Raw genomic sequence first — 14,033 nt, 5'->3', positions numbered from 1 at the left:
CTATGAATCTCTTCCGAGTTGCAGTTGCTTAATTACGTGGAGTCGGGTGGAATTTAGTTTCTTTTGAAGTCGCTTTATTTTTGATCCTTCGTTAAGGGCTCTGTTCCAGAGAGCAGGTTTCATGAAGATTCAGTTTTTTAACCCTGAGATGAAGCTCCGGGGTTTCTGTTCCAGAAAGAGAGCTAAGTTAAACTTTAAGTCGGTTACCATGGTAACTGACTCTGTGAACCTCATCGGCTTGCCTGGTTTCTTCAGCGAGCTCTGAGTTTCTCTGTGACTCCTCCCCTCCTGAGCAGGAGGGGACAGCTGGTTCCCACCTCAACCAGATTTTTGTACTTTTTTTCTTGTACATTTCCCACCGGCCACCTTTCTTTTTCTTCTCACATCCACTCATTCCTGCGTATTATTTTTAACGACTGATCAAGTTTAATGATTCCCAGGCTTCCGGGAAAAGGTGCTGGAGCTCCTGATGGGTTGTCTATCACTGCAAAGGAAGTGATTTTTGGTACCAGAAGCTTTCTATGAGCTTTTTATTAGTTTTTTTATTTTTATTTTTTTTTTTTATGTGATTTGTAAATGGTCAATACTTGGACCATGAAATCTTGGAATTAATATCTGCATATTCTGTCTACTCAGGTACCCTGGAGGCTAAATCACCAGACTAGCACATGATAAGCTTAGATGGGCATACATTTGCATAAATAGGGAAAACACAAGTAAAATCTTGTTTGATAAATCCAAACATGTTTTTCAGGGAGTTCTGTGTTTCATAAGTCTTTAGAAACACATAGCGGTTAGCTTAGCCGACACAGCTCTGAATGCCAGAAGGCTATTCTGTTTAGAAAAGTAAAAGATCAATTATTTAGGGTCCTGTCCACATGAGGGGTATTGAAAGGGTCCAAGTGCCCCTATGCCCAGCTCTACTGGCCCTCAAAAGCCCCTCTGGCTCGCCCAAGTACCCTCTAGCCAGCACAAGAGGCCCTATGGTTAGCACAGATGCTAATCCTGTGTGATCCTAAAGCATAACTCCACCATTAAAGTGGGGCCCACTCCTGACATGCTGCTATTTGCTATGCACCCTTCCTCTTGTTAGCATATATTTTGGCAGACAGATATCAGTTCAGGTTGGCTGCACATAGAAGGAGCTTTTTTATTTCATCATGGTAGAAGCAGTATTTATTTATTCTGAACCAAATTTATTTTTAACACTCCAATCTCCACCAAGTTCAGCTTGTCGCAGAGAGACGGTTTCTGACTCTGAAGCCGCTCACTTTTTTCCTCGGTTTATTTGAAGTAGGAACAAGTGTTTACTACAGGAGAGTAAAAATAAATCCTAAATCAAATACACACATTATAGTGAATACCAGAAATGACTTCCAAAGATCTGAGGGTCGATTCATTTGTTGGCTCTTCAAGTTTTTTGCTTTAGTTATGTGAATATCTAGCAACACAAATAAAAAATGAGTCAATGTAAACCTTCTTTGCAGTGTTGCATTTCTTGGCTCTTTGATGTCCTCTCTGTCTTCTTTTTCTCAGACATCACAGGAGTTTCTCGCCGCCTTGATGTCTCGTCTGGGAGGGAAGAACCCCGAGGAGACCGGCGGGTTTCAGGAGGCCCCTCTAGCCTACGATGCAGTGTGGGCGCTGGCACTAGCCCTTAATAAGACTGTGGCACCGCTGAAGGCTAAGGGCCGACGTCTGGAGGATTTCAACTATAACAACCACGACATCACGTCCGAGATTTACAGGGCCCTCAACACGAGCTCCTTTGAAGGCGTCTCGGTAAGTGCCCTATGACAGCTGGGATAGGCTCCAGCGCCCCCCGCGACCCTGAGAAGGATAAGCGAATGGATGGATGGTTCAAACTATGCAAAATCAAATAATATATAAGTAAATACCCCTTTTTTGACTAGAAACACAGCAATAACTTTCATACATTCACCAGTAACTTCACGTTTTTGGCATTTTCTTCTGATTATCGTCCCTCACGTTTTGCACCGCTCAGTCCTGAGCCAGCTTCAGCTGCTAACAAAAACTAGCCAGCATTTGCACATCACCTGAAATTCAGAATTCATTTAAAAATCTTAAAATGACATGTGGCCTCTACACGGCCAGGCTCACATAGGCTCTTACAGAGCAAGTCTGCTGAGAACTTATTCCAGCGATCGACCTCTCTGATCAACTGTTCCACGCTCTTCTTTGAAAGGTGACCGCGCTTTTGAGGCAGTAGCTCCTAAAATTGGAACAGCCTCCCTCTGCCCATCAGCTGCTGAAAACTCATTTTTACAGCTTATTTCCTGAATCACTCACCAGTTACTTTTGCTTATTGCTTATAAAAGAGCGTATGTTTGACTGTGGGATATGTAGATTTCTCTAATTTACTTCTTTAATTTGTGTTTGTTTGTTTTTTTTATCCAAACTGTGAAGCACTTTGTAGCTGTGTGGTTCCTGTTATGAAAACAACAGATATATGAATTTACAGGATACATCAAATTATTTTACATTAACTTTGTCAAAAGGCATTTTATGTCACTGAAGAAATGACACTGAATAATAATAATAATCATAATAATAATAATAATAAAAACCAGTTATAAAAGTATGGAAGTGGGGATAAAATAAAAGCCATGCACAGTCTCGTGTCATTGGGTATAATCTATTGCAGTCCAGTGCAGCTGCTCCACCAGATGCCCAACGAGTTTCCAATCACTGAGCATTAAAAATGAATTTGAATATTGTGATTTTTCCACTTTGCATCTTGGAGACGTCTGCCAGCACATTGTGCACCCCACAAAAATGGACACCTTCCATGCTGTGTTCCAGTTAACACTGGGCACTGATTGGAAGGGACAGTTCACCCCGAAATGTCATTTACATATTTTTGCTCTGCCGTGTAGTTCAGTTTAATCCTCTAGATTGATTTGGTGTGAGATGCCCACAACTATCACCGCACAATCTTTCTGCTGTCTGTCATTCTGCTGGAAAACATCCTATTAAACAGTCAGAAGCATGAGCATCTAAGAACACGTAGTTGCATGCATCCTTCTGCATAGTGATTACTTTGGTTCCTACAATTGCATAAATTGAAATTGCTTTAAAGTTTGTGGATGTTTTTGTGGATGGGTATGACTTCTGGAAAGAGACATTGCTGCTCAGTTAAATTGTATTTTTTGATGTTTTGAACACCAAGGCGAGCGCAATTTACTCCATTATATCTGAGAGGGAGAGAGAGCCAATGCCTCAAAACTGGACAACTCGCACAAAAACAGTCTGGATGGATACATAGCACAACGGGCTAGGGAAACATGTAAATATGTATGGTGCATGATCACAGAGAAGCTGTGAGGGTCTGTTTTGAGAGACCATCACGTGCTCATGTGGGCAGCTCTGTGCTGGATGATCTGATATCCTCGTGTTGGTGTTGTTCCCAGACCATCATGAAAATGTTGTTCCAGGTTCAACATTGCAAGTGACCAATCACATTGTTGTGACGTTATTCTTTTGCGCGCCAAGCCATTCGTGCATTTATGAAATTCCAATGTTGCAAGGACAATATCAATTCTGCTTACTGTTTATTAAAGGGTTACGGTTAGGGTCAGGGTCCGTTGATCGGCGGACAGAGGCGGTTTCACGCAGCTTTAGAACAGTTTTTTGTTTTACGCCGCTTTTTCCCGAAGTCGCAAAAGTATGACGTAACAACATTCTGATTGGTCACTTGCAATGTTGATCCTGGAACAACATTTAGTATGATGATCTGGGAACAACACCAACACGAGGATATCAGATCAACCGTTCTGTGCTAGCAGACAAACCACTAAGGAGAGTCGCCTTTGAACTTAGTCTGAAACCTGGAATTTGACAGATGTTGGCTGTCTTTAGCTTGCAGAGATCATGCTTACTTACTACTTCTAAATTCATTTGTGCTACAGAGCTCTTGTTATGTCTTGTGCCTTTTTTAGTTACACAGTTTGGTTTATTTTGAGCCAAGCTAATAGAAAGATGCACAAGCACATTGCTGTCTGGGCCCTTTGTTGCCGCCACAGACATCCGACAGTCTGGCAGTTGCCCTTGAGAGACGGGCGTTGTGGTCAAAAACACCTGCAGCTCTGCTTCAACTATTACTTCTAACTACCCTGAAAGATATGCAGGCCACCATTTCTGTCTCAACACAAGTTCAAGAAACAGATTATATGAAGAATATATATCATATCTGCACCCACCCCCCGCCGCTCCTCCTTTGATGCAGTGTCTCACTAAATCGATCTGTTGTCATTGATGGCTGAGCTCTTCTGTATGCTGTTCCGCTCTACATCATATAGCGCTAAATGTACTGTACATTACTACGTGAAGATATAACAATCATTATTTGTCTGCAGCGGCGCTGAACTGAACTTTACCGGTTGCCTGGTTTAAAAGCTGTTTGCATTTCTTGCCCATTTTTCTTCATCTCCGGTCTGTGAGCTGCAGGAGTGGTGTTAATCTCAGCAACCATTGGCAAAAAAAAGAATAATAACAAGTAATATTCCCTGAAATCCAGAATTATGTAGTTAAAAATGAGGCTTTTTATTTGCAATAATGTCAAGTTTCTGCTTTTTGAATGTGTCTCAGGGCCAGGTGGTGTTTGACGCCCAGGGATCCAGGATGGCAATGACTCTTATCGAGCAACTGCAAGGTAAAGCGCTTCTACGCTGTCCTCCCACGTTCAATTATAGTTGCAGAATCTGGACTGAATAATAAATGTCACTCATTGAAGAAAATCATTGCTCAATTTATTCAATGATGCATTGATTGCTGCTTTCAGCGCAGTCCGGAGAAAAGGCTCAGTTTAAGGGGCCCTTTAACTGCACATGTGAACGAGCTGGGTGCAGTGCGGTGTTGACTCGAAGCTTCACTCTAATTGGGCACCAGCCTTCGTTTTAAGCTGTTTCTGGAAATGGCATCCTATTTGTCACCAGTGACTTAATGAGTTTCCCTGCATGGGATAAGGTTGAGGATTATTTTCTACCTCTGTTCTCTTTGGCGTCCTAACGGATGAGAATTTATAATCCTGCCCCTTTCCCCTCGCATTCGGTCTCATATTTCCTGTTGTGGTGTCGGGGTAATTTGACATCCACAATGAGACGACCTGACTCGAATCCCTGAATCACTGTGGGACCTCATCAGTATTCCTGGTCAAGACTGCCACATAAGCGCCTTTTTTTCCCTCTCTTTCTTTTCTCCTTCCACTCCCCTTGGTGCTTCTTTGTTTGTCCACCTTTTCATCCGTCGATTCTTTTGCGTATTCATTATGTGCCTTTTCTTTCTGTATTCACATATTGCACTGCCTAAACGGCAGCGGTATAAATATCAATGTTTATCAGCTCTCTCGAGGAGCAAATTAATTACAGAAGCAATGCTAATTAAACTTCATACCTTTCTTGCTTTCTTGTCTCTGCTTCTCAAACATGTAGGAGGCAGTTATAAGAAGATTGGTTACTATGACAGCTCTCAAGGGAACCTCTCCTGGTTTGGCAATGATGTTTGGATAGGTAAGATGGATTTTACGGCACCGATCGCTCAGCTTCCTGTGTCTGTATTTGTGTCCTGTGTCATGCCGTGAGTCAGCCGGGTTACATGTTTGTGCTTTGACTTCAGACCTCCGCTGCGTGGCTTAATTTAGCCTCCTTTACTGTCTAAATGATGTATAATCACGGTGGATTTTTTTGTAACCACTTGTTTAGATGAAGCTAGTTATTTGGATTCTGACGCTCGCCCTCAAATTAGCCGGCTGCGCACTCACTGTCCAACATGTGTTAAAAGTGTTGGCGCAGCACATGCACTGTAATCAAACAGGCCGGCGTCCTACTGTGAGTTAGCCTGTTTTTCTTAACCTATATTTGTTTCCATGCTGGCAAACTGGCACCATTAAAAGTAAACCAAAGTGTCTTTTCACAGTTACTGCTATTGATGTATGATATTTGTCACTGAATTAAATACATGCCTGAAAAAAATTCAGTTTTAATCCAAGTTTTGGAGTAACAGGGGCATCTGTTCTCTGATTTTAAACCCTTCAGTCGAAGTGCTTTTAAATTTACAAGTTATAAAACACCCCAAATTAAACCAGTGATGACTCCACAGCAAACCATGGTAAGCTGATCTGCTGAGACCTGCAAGTTAACATTTCTTATTCTCGCCTAATCAAAACTGTAAATGAGAGAATAAATAAACCGCCATCAGTCAGAGATGGGACTACAACAACCCATTTTAATAATGTTAGTTGCAGGTGGCCTTGACAGCGTGTGCACTGCGCTCAGAAACCTCCAAAAAACTGTCAGCAGGTTGTAATTGCCTGGTCCAGTAACAGAGACCTTCAGGGTGGAAAGGGTTAAGCAAACTCATGGACGATTTTTCTCAATGCACAGCAGAAATGATGTGTAAATGTCAATGACTATAAAAATAAGTGTAGCCTGTGTGTGTGTGTATGTTAGCAGAGTTTTCTCTCTGGAAGTTTTGGAAGTTTTCAAAGTTTGTTTTAAAGCTGATATAAACGTATCAATGTGTCCCAGATAGCGGACACATTCTGGCCCTTTTGGCACTTATGGATCAGTAAAAGCACCAACAAGTACTGTGTGGACTGAACGCGGCCCAGAAGTAATGAAGTGGCCTTGGCATGCATTGCAGGAGATGTTATTATATTATGTGGGCCAGTTTTCAGAACACACCTCATATCTGTCTAATAAGTTAAGGCTCTGTTTGGCATGAGGCAACCAAATGTGGCCCATTTAAAAACAAAACAAAACACACACACACAACCAAATTGTGCAATAAATTTTCTTGTATATAGAAACTTTTACAGTAATGCATGCACTGTGCACTCAAACATATGCAGTTGTAGAATAATAACATGTACACATTCTGCTTTAAAGAGCAATGCTAATCCAGTAAACCACAACAATACAACCTCTGACAGTAAGAGGGAATAAACTTGATTTTCTTGTTCCAGTGCAATGTTCTCCTAGGAAAACTTCAGGCACTCGTGGGGTTTTTCATTTAGAAATATAATAAATCTAAAGATTTTTGCAGACCCTGCGGTGGCATTATCCTCCCCGCAGCGTGACAGTGTGCCACGCCACACCACCCCACAAAAACAGCTTGAAAAGGCTCAAAGATCACATCACAGATCCCAAGGTGTTGACCTAGCTTCCAAACTCCCCAAATCCGATTAAGCATCCCAAAACAACCTTGCTACCCATAAACCCCAAAGGCACTGCCGCCATTTTCCTGGTATCAGAAACCACAGGCGTCCCATGTGAGTGCCCCTTTGGGTCAGGTTTTTTTTTTTATAACATAAGGAGGACCTAAACAAGATTAGCACATGCATTGGAGCTTTTGTGTGTGAGCAGAGTAGCAGTGGAGGTCTACACAATATTAACAAGAAAATGCTGTGGAAGTTGCACAGCAGTCTCTCCACTTAATAATTTTTGTGATTAATATTTTTCTGATGAAGAATTAAAGGGTGCCACCTTAGTGCTGAATTGGACCGAGTTACTGAAAACTAAAACTGTGAAAATATGCACTTTTCCAGTTTGATGTACATATAGTTCAGTTTGACAGTTTAATTTATGGGATGCTGTAGCGACGGTCCTCCGGGCCTTATTTCAACATTTTGTCCTTGCTGACACTCAGAGCTCCAAGCTCGTGTAATCCCTGGAGGTGGAAGAGTTTTAGCCGATAAAAGAGGGAGGATGGATTTTTTTTAAAGTTAATTGCTGCAGTCCGGTGCGAGGGGTTTCACAGTGCTGCAATGGCCTCCATACACTGTGCATCGCAGCTCAGTTGTTCATCTCTTTGCCTGATCTTAGCTTAGCTTGCCTTGCTAACCAACCAAGTTTTTTTTTTTTTTTTTTACATCTTTCTTCTGCATAAAGAAGCTCGAACTCAAGCCAAAAAGCCCGAACCTGTGCTTTAACTCCTGCTGCCCATACTTGAGTTTACTGTGAAAACCTATTAGCGATGATTTGCCTCAGACACCAAGACGAGTACTCTGGATGTTTACTGGCCCGTCTCTCCCTGAGGAGGTGACATACTTGTGCCTGGACAGAGTGTGCCACTAATCAATCCTGCACACCAAGGCAGCCCACAGAGGGACGCCTTTTTTTAGGCTTTTAAGGAAATGATCTGTTGCCAGGGCTTAACTGAACCCAGAAGAGGTAAAGTTTCCAGGTCAGTATCAGCATCCAGGGACAGGTGACCTGTTTGCTTGTAGGCGACATGTTTTTCCATCAGGCCGGCCTCCAGCTCTTTAGTTTGGCTTGTTGCAACGTGACAGGCTTGATGTCAGTCTAGTTAGAAGCCGCTGATGTGAAACTGACATGTTGTCCAGAGTGTCAGAGGTGAGTTTTGTTTGCTTTTTAAATGAGCTTCTTCTTTTCTGTTTACCAAATAAAGACACATCCAGCTGACATCTACTTGTTGAGAGGAAATGAGTAATTTCCTGCTTTCTGGAGCTGACTCAGTTCGGGGAAGTTTTCTTCTTGACAGCTGGGGTGGAGGGGATGGGGGAAGGGCGTGCTTGATGTACTGACAGGGTGGAGTAAACAGCGCGGTTTTTAACTTAACCCCTGCGCTTGTTTTCCTTTGTGTTTACCACGCCCCTCCTCGCGTCGCTTTCTCACTCTCTGCACGGTCGCCCTAACAACCACTTTTTAGCTCAGCTCTTGTTCTGATCGCTGTGGCAACTGTTACAGAGCTGGGTCTCCATGGCAACTTCCCGTCCTGATTCCCTGATCAAGGACGGAGGAGGGCTTAGATGCTGCAAACACGCTGACTGAATGGACAGTTGACACATATACGCCGTGCACCTACTCAGAGCTGTAATTACTACGACTGTACATTCATTCAGACACGTACATGGCTTTCCACATTCTGGAATTTTAAATATTCCATATTTAAAGTTGACCTTTTATGGTCATTTTCAGGCCTATGGCTTTACTTAGAATCTACTGCAGCACTAATTCATCGCAATCCTTACTCATCTCATACTGGAGATGAATAAGGATCATGCACTGAAATCTGAAACAAGCTTCTGCGAGGTGACCGTATTAGGGATATATGCTCTCAGTGACATCATACAGAGCCAAGCGTAGAAAAAGTGTGTGAAACGGAGCATCAATCTGAAGTGTTAGCTTTTCACCTCAGAGATTATGTGGGAAATTACAACAGTTCCACTTCAAAAAAAATATTATAATTATAGCTATAGGAGCTGCAGTAAGCTCAGTTCTTTCTTACACCCCTGCCAGATCTTTTTTGTTTTCAAGCTTGTGGTCTTCAGTTTTTAGCAAGGTCATTCTAGAGTCTCCCAACCCCACAGTCATCATGGGAGGAGTATTTTAATTATAAAGTGCGTTGGATATTTACTGTCTATAACAGAAATATGTGAAGGTGTGTTGAGGTGTCGAGGGAAAAGCAGCTGGGTGAATGTAGAGTTGCTAAAGCATTCTGAGCCTTGCAAACCAAAAATAAAAATTTAAAACAAAGGAAGTGCAAAGATGATGTAACTACTGTAATATTCTCTCTTTGTGAAACTTTAACAAGCCGGCAGCGAAGCTGGCAGCGTATGGCACGTGTCATACTTCCATATATCACAAAAACACAGCTGCACTTCACACATAGTGAGTGTAACATGTACAGCATTGGTGATGTATGTTTGGTTTCAAATGACAAAATTGGACAGAAACTGTGCGCTTTATCAGATTGTGCCTTTAGGAAACACGGACAGAGAGAAAATATTTCTGAATTTTTCACATCCATGTTCTCTTGACTCGTATAAATTGGTGATGCTTCTTTTTAAAGAAGCAACGATGGCAGATTAATTCATTTGCAGATTATTTACTGACTTGAATGATTCATTATTCAACAAGTATACTGTTTCATGTTGCACTGCAAATCTGTGCATTCAAGATGTAAAGTACATGTTTAACATTTTTACTTGATTATGAGAACAGATGATGTTTTTCCTTTCAAACTACTAAACTGTTTATCTGTTAAGGACTAAATGTTGCACTGTTTCAACAGACTTTAGGCTCTTCAGTGCTTTTGTGCAGAATTTTTGTCGCCACCATCAAATCTGTTGCTAGGAGTTGCTTAAAGGTCATCATCCGATATTGGGTACATATGAACAGAAGCATCAGTGATCCCGTTTATTTTAAATTTCCCTTTAATGTGTCTGTTGTGGCTTTGTGAGTCACGCTGTTTTGGAGGGGATTTCTTATTTAACAGTGTTGCATTTTGTTTGTGTTGAAGATACACATTTCTATTCAGTTTTTACTTTACCACATGAATAGACTGCTGGTCCTGCTGGATTTGATCCATGTGGAGAGTAATTTTGCCAGTGGAGATCTTAATCAGAAGTCTACACATAAATTTAGCTGAACTTGTGTAATCACATGAAGATTAATTGAGGAATATGGATGGACTGCAGGTATCCTGAATGAAGATCCCTAATGTCCCAGTTTCTCCTCATCCTTTCATCTCACTCAAGCACACAGTTTGATTGATGTACAAATCAGTCAGGACCACTATAGTCAAAATAAGATGTTTGTTTCCATCTGCTGTAAATTATGTTTGACTAAATGTCTGCGAGAACATCAGCGCAGAGCAGAGGAGGCATCAGTAACATCAGATGTGACGGTGATTAAGAGGAGCTTGTAGACTCACAGCAGCTGTAGACCTTATGTGAAATTAGCCTGTTGGATGTGTAGACGGGTATCAGCTGTGTAATCAGCTTATGTGGGCTGGTATTGAGATCAGATCTCTGCGGGCCGACTGATCAATTGTGTTAAAGAGAGAGCTGAACCTGAACGTTAAACTTTTGATTTTGTGATCGATTTACACTCCTACCCTCACCCACGGCCACGAGCTGTGTGTAGTGACCAATGAAAAAAAGAAGCAGGTACAAGCTGAGGAAATGAGCTTCCTATAGAAGCTTGTTTAGAGTGAGAAGCTCAGTCGTTTAATGAAGACACTCCTCCATTAAAAGGAGCCAGATTAGTTGGCTTAAGCATCCTGCTGTGGTTCCTCCTTGGCACTTTGTAGTGTAGAGGTGACTCGGGCATGTCTAAGTGAGGTGAAAGATTATATGTCCGGGCTGGCTTGAGGCCACCTTATTATCTCCATGGCCGACTGAGTAGATTGATTTCTAACTACTTAAAAAAACAAAACCCTTTATTTCCTCTGGTTTTCCTGCCATACCTCTTTAATTTAACTTGGCACACTGTCTTATATTGTCATTCTACTGTCAGATGTCACCAGACACGAGCTGGCTATGTGGCTGCAGTGACAAGCATCTAAACACAGCATGATTGGCTCTCTGACACTCTGCGACCCCCAAGGGGATGACACTCTGACACTTCCCTCTGACATCTGACACATCAGCTTCATGCAGCGCTGACACTCCCGCCCTGTTTCCTCTCTGACATGAACACACACACCGTCTCCCTCTGTTTTTCTCTCTCTGTGTGTGTGCCTAAATGCACCCTGGCACTCGTACGCAGCCTCTTCACTATGTTCTCTCATACTTACTCTATCGATCTGCATGCATGTGAATAATTAGACTTAAATTCGCATAAGCATCCTCACACACACACGCTAACACACATCTGCAGGCAGTCTCGGATTTAGGCAGACAGATAGTCAGAGGCTGTTGAGTGTAAAACGAGGCTCCCTGTCCATCTGCCCCTCTTTGAACTCTCCTCACAGAGGAATTCTTCTGGTTTAAAGCTACACAAGCATGAATAATTTGGTCGTTGGTCCACTCGATAAAACCCTAAAGCTTCAACTCTTAATTAACAAAGTTGTCTTCTTGCTCAGTACATTACTTTACAGTATGGTAATTACTGAAACACACATTCAAGCACAAATCGGTGGTTCGTGGCTGTGTGTTTCACAGCATGCTGTTCAACCGTGTCAGAAATTAAAAGCGTTACTAGTTGTTCCAAAGGGCAGAAATCACTGTCATAAGGAGGAGAGAGACTTTGATTAAATTAGGATACCAAGGCACGTTTTCAAACAGTCAGTGTGTTTCAGTTGGCTGCACATGGCAGATATCGCTGGATCCAGAAAGAAAAGAGAAGCCTGCTTTCTTGTGTTGAAGTTGGTGTGAATGAATGTCGCGCTGCAGGTTTTAGGAGGCTGATGAAAGGCTCAGAAAACAGTCATTTAATCTTAAATGTGCAGTCAGTCATTTTTTGTGGTTATTTAATAGAGTAAAAAGCAGATATTCTACTCATAAATATACATAGATTAGTGTATAATTGTCTTCCAGCAAACTGATGCGTTCTCATAAACTCATAATTAATCCATTAAAAGTAAATAGGAGCGCATAAATAGGGACATTTAAATCATCCCTGCACCTTCAGACTCAACATATGAAGTATTACACCCGTGTTTTATCCTCTTCATGTCACATCATCCTGTTCCTCCTCACCCCAAACCTCAAAAGTAAAGTCAGGTTTCTAACATGGAAAAACACGCTTATTTATTCCTAATATTCTAGCGACCCCCCAACTCTGGACAGCTGACAAAATCCAGCTGAACAACACCAACATCTGGTTATAAGCTAACATTATGCAGTGGCCCTGTAGCCCCTTTTGCACAATTATGATTTTTATATCTTGAAGGTAAAATTCTAACAAAACAGATTCTATCTTTGATTTATTTCATTGCTTAATGTGTTTGAGATGGATGTGTGTTTCAGTTTTCAGTTTTATTTGTCATATGCAAGTTAGCCCAGGGTCAACATTGCAATGAAATGTGTTTGACGAGCAGCAGTCACTCAGCAGCATGATACAGTAGGAGAAAATATAATAAAATAAAATAATAAAAAAAATAGAAAAATAGTAAGGAGCAAAATATTAGAGAGACATGGTAAAAGAGAAAAGACGACTAAATATATATGTATCTATAAATATAAATATATGTACACTAGTGATTAAATAAGAAAATCTTGAAAAGAAATATGACGGGAGGGCAGATGGGATATTGCACAGGAATGAGCAGCAGAAAATTACAGTATTGCACTTTTAAATATAAATATCAATAACAATAAAGTGAAGTGACCAGTGCAGATTAAACAGAGTACTTGTGAAGCTGCAGGGTAGCTTCGGAGTGCGTCCTGTGGTGTGTGTGTGTTTAAGTGTTGTGTGTGGTCACATATGCATATATAAATTAGAAGGCAGATCATTGATAACAGCGGCACCGGTCGGTAAGTATTCTTTTTGGTGTGAAGGCAGTTTGTGAAATAATCAGTCTTGTTTATTTTTCTTCCTCAACATGAGTTGTCAAAGATTATTTCATGTATCTGAGCACAACCTTTGCTATCTGTTCTTTCATCTTCTGATTTGTGTCCATATATGTAAAATCAATATGTTCTGGATTGGATTTAGATTAGAGGGGCTGGAGGGATGTTCATGTTCCTTCATGATGTCATAGGTTACTGATTGCTTGGCCATTAACACCAGTGCGGGAAAAGATGCTGGTTTGGATTTAAATACAGTTGTTGTCTTTCAAAGCTTTGCTGACACACACACACTTTCTCTAGACAAAATACATGCTTCAAATATACTTCCTATTGAAACCCATTACTGGAAAAACTGTGTTAACTGGCATGACAGAATGTGACACTGTGTGACCATTAACCCCAAAAAATAGATACTGAAGAGAGAAGCATCCCTGTCTACTGGTATCATATAAATAAAACTGAATAGAGCTGTAGGTGGAAAAAAGTAGAGGAAGTGCCGACGTGTCCTTCCTCCAGGGATAAAAAGAAATAAATAAAAATGACACACTTTTCCAGCAGTTCGACATTTTCAACATCTAGAGTGATTATTTCTTAGAAGCTCGGTTATCCCGTCTTTATTTTTAGGATAATGCTGATTTTTATATCAGCTTTTCTTTTTAAAACACCATTAACTTTTACATTTTGGAGATGAGCTAAATCACAAAATGAAAAATCTGGTGAGTACAGACGAGAATGAGACGCTATCACGTAGCACTGT

General features: G+C 41.2%; 1 protein-coding gene across 4 annotated transcripts in view; it reads left to right on the top strand.

The window, feature by feature from the left end:
* gabbr1a (gamma-aminobutyric acid (GABA) B receptor, 1a) overlaps nucleotides 1–14,033 on the top strand; it is a 141,341-nt gene that overhangs the window by 78,379 nt on the left and 48,929 nt on the right. For all 4 annotated transcript variants that reach the window (XR_013973533.1, XM_080897364.1, XM_080897362.1 and 1 more), the window contains 3 exons: nucleotides 1,537–1,782; nucleotides 4,609–4,672; nucleotides 5,451–5,528. Coding sequence is in view for 3 of the 4 variants with exons in the window: in XM_080897364.1 (XP_080753490.1) it covers nucleotides 1,537–1,782; nucleotides 4,609–4,672; nucleotides 5,451–5,528 (388 nt within the window). In the remaining variant the exon portion in view is untranslated. The remainder of the gene's footprint in view (nucleotides 1–1,536; nucleotides 1,783–4,608; nucleotides 4,673–5,450; nucleotides 5,529–14,033) is intronic.

This window comes from Rhamphochromis sp. 'chilingali', assembly GCF_963969265.1.
Source record: "Rhamphochromis sp. 'chilingali' genome assembly, chromosome: 11".
Taxonomy (NCBI): domain Eukaryota; kingdom Metazoa; phylum Chordata; class Actinopteri; order Cichliformes; family Cichlidae; genus Rhamphochromis; species Rhamphochromis sp. 'chilingali'.
Note: the sequence above shows the minus strand (reverse complement) of the source record. Positions and strands in the feature narration are given on the sequence as shown.